This window comes from Engraulis encrasicolus, chromosome 6, assembly GCF_034702125.1.
Source record: "Engraulis encrasicolus isolate BLACKSEA-1 chromosome 6, IST_EnEncr_1.0, whole genome shotgun sequence".
NCBI classification, from domain to species: domain Eukaryota; kingdom Metazoa; phylum Chordata; class Actinopteri; order Clupeiformes; family Engraulidae; genus Engraulis; species Engraulis encrasicolus.
Window position 1 is genome coordinate 46,322,680 of NC_085862.1, and position 7,500 is coordinate 46,330,179.

The 7,500-nt window shown below is 44.5% G+C and overlaps 1 protein-coding gene across 3 annotated transcripts in view; it reads right to left on the reverse strand.

The window, feature by feature from the left end:
• prdm5 (PR domain containing 5) overlaps nucleotides 1-7,500 on the reverse strand; it is a 120,020-nt gene that overhangs the window by 98,143 nt on the left and 14,377 nt on the right. For all 3 annotated transcript variants that reach the window (XM_063201781.1, XM_063201780.1, XM_063201782.1), the window contains exon 8: nucleotides 1,799-1,878. In XM_063201781.1, coding sequence (XP_063057851.1) covers nucleotides 1,799-1,878 — 80 coding nt within the window. The remainder of the gene's footprint in view (nucleotides 1-1,798; nucleotides 1,879-7,500) is intronic.

Sequence of the window (7,500 nt, forward strand, 5' to 3'; positions counted from 1 at the left end):
TATTTTAGGCCAAAAACACATTTCGTAACAGTTAACTGATGCACTTAACCAGGGTTAAGTACCGTTGTTTATGTGCACTGACAGGTAGTCCCCCTCTAGAGCATTGTGGGGTTTAGATGCTTGTCTTCAAGGACAACTCAGATAAGCATGAGAATGCAATGCTCTCCAATTCTAAGATCACCTCTATAAACATTAGGCCGTCAACACAACAACAACAGGGATATTCAGCTATAACACCAAACACTGAAAAAACCTTGGCCTATGCAGTCACCCCTGGCTGCCAGCGATATACCCCTGATACTCCCCAAACCTTGTGATAGTACAACACATAAAACTACTGGCTTCTTGACTGCAAAATGTAATCGGTTCATGTATGGAGCATTAGTATATAAGATTTGGTGCAAATCTGTGCAGCCACTCAATGTTTTGAGGCAAAGAAAAAGTCAGCCACCTTGAAAGCACTGGCCTTCAAAATTAAATTTGTTAAATTCTACCTAAATTCCTATAGTGTCGGGACAAAACTATTATTTGTCCAACGCACCACATTTCGTAGGTGTAATTAGAATGAAACGTGTCATGGAGACTCTAGTAGCGAAATTCCACAATTAAATAATACAAGATATAAAAAATATACAAGCTAAGCTAAATAATTAGCTCTCATACCAGTATCATGGAATGCAATTAGTGATGGTGTAATATTTGTGTCTAGTGTGTTTCTGCTGATTTTACCATTTTGCATTGAGCCTTTCTGTTATTGTCATTTAGGCATTGAGTTGTGGTCACCATTAAAAAGTGGGTGTTTTCTTAACCATTTTGTTGCTTTGCTTCACATCCGGTGCGCCAACGAGTCTGGCAGCAGCAGTAGTTCTGTGTGTGTGTGTGTGTGTGTGTGTCTTTTTTTTCCCTCTACTCCATTGTTACTGGGTTTTTTTTTTTTTGCTGTGGCCGCAGGATGAATTTCGCATATGTTTTGCTACTGTTGTTGGTGGTTGTGTAATACTGTTCCTAATTGTAATATTTGTTGCTGTTTTGGCTATATGCAGCAGTTGTCATGTCAGCATTGAGCTTTACTATTCTGAAGTGATATTGATATAGTGCTTCTCCAAAGTGGCTTCAGTGCCTCACATCAGCATACAGAACGTGAACATGTGAGAGCTTCACATGTTAGACTAATATATCAAAAGTGGTCAGTACTTCGTCATGAGATTGGCGTTGTGTCTCACTAATGCTGCGGTGGAGGGCCACTACTTGGAGGGTTTTTTGGGAGGGAAGACGCCTGACGCCGAGGTTAAGGTCTTTTTTGTCTGCTCGCAGCGCCTCTTGAATTTCACAAGGTCCGCAGGGATGAGCTCGTGAAACAAAAACCGACCTTCCTCTTCTGTGTCACACCGTCGGAAAATGTTACAATGTTAACATAAAAGTTCAACTCCCACAGTGGTTGAAAGAGGGAGAAACCCCAGAAAGAAAAGGGGAAGGGGAGATAGAAATAGTGGAGAGAGAGAGAGTTGGGAAAATAAGGGGGGACAGAGAGAGAGAACTACAAAGAGGAAAGAGATGAGCTGAATCTGGAAAAAAGAAAGGATGTATTTGTTTTCAGCAAATGTAAAAATCGGGTGACAATGCGATACGAAAACTGAGACAGGCGTGGATTGGGAATGCACAGGACAGAAACTAGAGCTTTAAGCGACCCAACAAAAAAAAGAGAGAGAAAGAAAAGGAAGGAGAAAAAAAAGACAGAAGCATAGGAGAGATTTGCTGGAGGGAGGGAGGGACAGGGTGATATGAGAGGACCTCTGACCTTGCGGTGTTCCTGAAGGTTAAGCGAGGAGGAGCACTTCTTGTTGCAGATGGTACACACTAGCTTCCTCCGAGCGCTGCCTGAAAGACAAAAACAAGACAAGCCAGGGAGAGAGAGAGAGAGAGAGAGAGAGAGAGAGAGAGAGAGAGAGAGAGAGAGAGAGAGAGAGAGAAAGAAATAAAGAGGAAGAAGGAGAGAAAGACAGAGAGACACAAAGACAGAACAGAGGGATAGAGAGAGAGAATAATAGAGGTTGGGAGAGGATGAGAAAGAGAGACAGAAAGAGAGAGAAAGAGAGAGAGGATTAGATCTACTGAAACACAGGCATACTGCTGAGATTTTAATGGACTTCTTATGACACTGAGTGAGAATTGATGCCGCATGTAGCGCCAGGCCTTCCTAGGACAGCTGTTGCACTTGTCGACCATACATACAGCGGAGAAAACACACACACACACGCACACTGAAACACACACACACACACACACACACACACACACGCACGCACACACACACACACACACACTGAAACACACACACTGAAACACACACACACATACACACACACACATAATCACATGGTCTGGCGCAGTCCAAGTTACAGAACTTAAGGAACATCTTAAGAAGACTAAAATTCCTGAACTCTCCACCGCATATGCTCTGTTTTTGCAGTCTTTGGCTAACATACAGCGGCTCAAGCTGGATTTGGGATGACAGCTATGCCAACTGTTCCAAGGCCTCATTCCAAAAAGATTTTCTTAAAAAAAAACTCTATCATATAAATAAATATACTGTATCTATCTCTGCTGCTTTGACGCAGAGTCTTCATGTGCCAAACTTCCATGCGAGAGCCAAAAAACAGTGGAACTCCAGCCCAACATGACACAAGGTCTGTGTTTGCCAGCAGGGCACCAGAGGACCAGTGTGTGTGTGTGTGTGTGTGTGTGTGTGTGTGTGTGTGTGTGTGTGTGTGTGTGTGTGTGTGTGTGTGTGTGTGTGTGTGTGTGTGTGTGTGTGTGTGTGTGTGTGTGTGTGTGTGTGTGTGTGTGTGTGTGTGTGTGTGTGTGTGTGTGTCTAGTGTGTGTGTGAGCATGTCTGTGTGCGTGAGTGTGTGTGCGCGCATCTACTGTATACTGTAGTATGTGTGCCTGTTTGTGTGAGCCTATTTCTACTCTCTGTTTGGGCCAGGGGTCAGGACAGTGTATTTCACACTCTCTGGTCACCGGCAGCGTTGCGTGTTTGCAGGAGTCCTGCACAGGGTTGCCAGATGAGGCTGATGATTTCCAGCCCAAAAAATGCTGAAAACCCGCCTGGAAGCACTAAATCCCGACCAATTCTATTGATTTCTATGGGTAAAATTGGGCGGGTTTTCGTGCAAAATGCCATTTTTACCCGCAGACAGCCATTCCAAGCAGCCCAATTGGGCGGGAAACCGCCCAATCTGGCAACTCTGGTCCTATATAGAGGTTCTGTGCAGGTGTTGTATACGAAACAGCGCTGCTGTACTGCGACTATGATAACACAGTGAAGTGTAGGCCCTTCAGAAACAGGAAGTGGCTGTGTGTGTGTGTGTGTGTGTGTGTGTGTGTGTGTGTGTGTGTGTGTGTGTGTGTGTGTGTGTGTGTGTGTGTGTGTGTGTGTGTGTGTGTGTGTGTGTGTGTGTGTGTGTGTGTGTGTGTGTGTGTGTGTGTGTGTGTGTGTCTGTGTGTCTGTGTGTGAGTGACAGGATGGCCAGGACAGCGTTGCGGTTGAAGTCAGGGAAAAAAGGGTAAAAACTGACGTCAGGAAGGGAGTAAAATAGGTTTTAAAAAAATGGCCAGTGTATTGACTTACAAGTGACAGTTAGTCCTCGACCATCAGAACAGGCAGTAACAGCAAAATATGAGAAAAGGCAATCATAATCCACAATAGCAAAAATATAACAAAGTCCAACAAAAACATGAAAAGTCCATAATCAATTCACAAAAAGGCAAAAGCTAAAAAAAGGCACTAAATAGAAAACTAAGGTAGTCTTCAGAACAACTAGGCAACAAGTTAGAAAATGGACACTTACAGTACATCAACAGAGCTCCCTCCGTTAGCCAGTTCTTTACCCCCAAATCACAGAACGCAAAATGTGCAGGGTTTTTATACCCATGTCTTACTGTATGCTTGACTGTGGGGTGACTGGAAAGCGACTGTTAGCGCGACAAGTGCTAACTTTCGAGCAGGCTTTTCAATCGTTGAACTGCGACAAGCAAACAATTGTACTTTGTTTGGGCTGCACACTTGGCGCCAGAACTTGTAAGGGCCAACGTTTTGGCTTGCCGGCTGTGAGTGAGTGAACAGGTGTGCGTGTGTGTGTGTGTGTGTGTGTGTGTGTGTGTGTGTGTGTGTGTACATGTGCGTGGGAGGAGCCTAATGTCTCTCAATGGTACTTCCGCCATGTAGAGTGCATCCACATGTTCAGAAATGTCCATAACATTCAAAAGAGTTTGTCAGGCAAATCACATAATCATAAATGTCCATAAATTACAAACAAGTAATATTGTCTTTAAAAACAGTGAGGAGGGGAGAGATCACCTACTCACAATGTCTGTGTGTGTGTGTGTGTGTGTGTGTGTGTGTGTGTGTGTGTGTGTGTGTGTGTGTGTGTGTGTGTGTGTGTGTGTGTGTGTGTGTGTGTGTGTGTGTGTGTGTGTGTGTGTGTGTGTGTGTGTGTTTGTTTGTGTGTGTGTGTGTGGATGGAACATTTAAGTGCCCAAAGACATCTTTGTCCACTTTCAGTGTGTGACACCCACAAAATCACACGCACACACACACACACACACACACACACACACACACACACACACACACACACACACACACACACACACACACACACACACGCCTAAACAGGGGTGAGAGGTCAAATGCCAGCTGCACTTCCTAGTCTTACAAGCAGCACGTCTGGAGACGAAGACCACAGTAAGAGCAAGAGAGACATTGGGTGTTTCTCAAAGTCAAGTGTCCAAGCCTTGCTAGGACGAGTAACGCCCATTTTTTTGCGGATTTCACTTAATAGTATCCAATAACTGGTTCAAAGTCTAATTAATAATTGGATACACCTTGTAAAAATGGGTGTTACTCGTCCAAATAAGGCTAGGACACTTCACTTTGAGAAACACCCAGAGTCAGAGTCAGAGACGGAGACAGAGACGGAGACAGGGGTCTCTAATGACCAAAGCCTGTCAGTTTCCACTGGGGGCCCTGCTCAAGTTTTAATACACCCATAAAAAATGCTTATTACAGGGACAAGAGAGCAACGCCCTCCGCCATTACCACCACAACAGACATGGCCACCACCACCGCGGTCACCACCAGCAGCCACCCCCCACCCTCTTTATGGGTGACGCCACCACTGTCCCCAAAAGGACCTATGACCACCACCCACCCTCTTCATGGGTGACACCAACACTCTCCCCAACAGAGCCTATGACCACCACCCAGCAATCCCAACCCCCACACCCTTATTATGGGTGACTCCACCTCTGTCCCCAACAGGGCGCATGGCCACCACCTAGTAGCACACACACCATCATCCCATGTTCTCTTCATGTGTGACTTCACCAAAAGCAGTATACAGTAGTTGCTGTAACAATCATAATTGTGCCAAGCCACGAGTAGGCCCCAGGGGGCACACTGAGTTAATCATAAATTCTGATAGTAGAGATTCTAAGCTTTGTAATTATACCTTACACATGGTGATATCTTATCAATGTTTTGCCCTTTTGAATGTGTTCACAGAAAGCAGAAAATTCAGCCCTCAAAGTTCCTCTTGCCCATACTGTAGAGGACACAAAAAAGCTAGCCCCTTTAAAGACAAAATCATGCTTTTAGACAAACCAATACTGTTTTCTGAAGCATTGAATAACTTTTTCAAGACCTCAACTTGCAGATTCTGCAAAAAAAGATAATATTTTTTCTTGTTTCGCCTGGGCCTACTTGTTGCCTCTTTCCTTGTGGCTAGTCACAATTGTTACTGGTTCAGTCTTTTCCTATTGTGACTGGATGTGTTTTGTTACTGTTATTTTTTGGGCGTGATGTTTTTTTGTTTTCATGTAAGAGGTGATGAACACCCTGTGGTCGTTAAGGCATCGAGGCCGTCAAAGGCATCAAAAGAAGTTGAACTTCAGCAAACAATATGTAATTCGGCAGCAGCCAATGGAATGTCTACATAGCACACACTAGTATAAGCTTCGCTTGGCTGCTCCCCCTGATCGAACATTAAAAGGTTGACACTTTCGCCACTTGAACTGCATTTAGTACGTTCAGTCCAGCAGGATTCTCAAGCTTGTTAACACTTTTGTGCCTGCCATCTACAGTAAAAAATGCAGCGTTAATGCAATACTTAAAGAACTTAACGTCATCTAGATTATATTTAATGCTGTAAGCATTTTTTTGACTGTGTATAGTCACATTTCCCGACATGGATCACGGCCACCACCACCCAGCACTCGTCACCACCCCATGTCCACTTCAAGTGCTGCTTACATCAGCTCTTTGGGTCTCCATCAGAGCCTCCTCATGGCCACACTGCTCTGCTCTGCTTCCCCTCTCGCCCACGTCTTGTACAGTACCCACATGGAGTCAACTGTCCAGGCCCAGCGACTAATGCAAGACAGAAAAGAGTCGGCCTGGCCCAGGGCTAAGAGGCAGAGGCGGACTTTCCATTTGGCAAACCTAGGCAATTGACCAGGGCCCAGATCAAATCTGTCCTCCATAGGGGCCCCAACTGTCACATCAGTGGCAGTAAACACACAACAAAGTAGGCTTGATCTTAATTTGTCATTTATGTAGAGAAATCGAAGATATAAATGAGACAAATTGGTTCAAAACACAGACTTTTATGTCTACATAATGACTTTTGAGGGCCCCATGTTCATATATTGCCTAGAGCCCCAAAATGGCTAGATCCGCCCCTGCTAAAAGGCAACGGCTTGACTCTACCCAATGAAAGGCATAGTTCAGGCACGACATCACCACCACTCACGCCGTGTGTCAGCTCGGCTTAGAACCCAATGAACACGCTCTCCACATTAACTTTTATTATACAGGGATGGACAGAGACTCTCTGAACTGCGTTATACACTCATGTTTGGTCTTTATCTACACTTCATCTAATAAAATTAGATTACTGCAAATAAATGTTTTCCTTACTATTTTCATTGATTGAACAAATATGTGTACCTTGTGTTATGTTTAGGAACATGAACAGGAAGGGAGCCAGGTAAGCCTATTAACCATGAAGTCCTGCAAATGTGTCCTTCACTATTACAGTAGCCCGGCTTTAGACATCCGTAAGCTTCCGTTCAATTATCATTCCCTTACACATTACATCTGGGTCCAATATTTTTGGGCGAGGCTACATCGGCTGTGCACTCCATACTGTGTACTTCATGACCAAACGATGCTGTTTGGCTAAAATCTGATACAATCATTTCAGTCTTCAACAAGGTTTACTTCTTTCATTGGAAATCGGTGCTCAATCAGCTCCAAACCCCATACGAAATGTGTGTGTGTGTGTGTGTGTGTGTGTGTGTGTGTGTGTGTGTGTGTGTGTGTGTGTGTGTGTGTGTGTGTGTGTGTGTGTGTGTGTGTGTGTGTGTGTGTGTGTGTGTGTGTGTGTGTGTGTGTGCGCAATATTCTATTAGCCCCTATCGGCGAACCAAGTTTCCTGG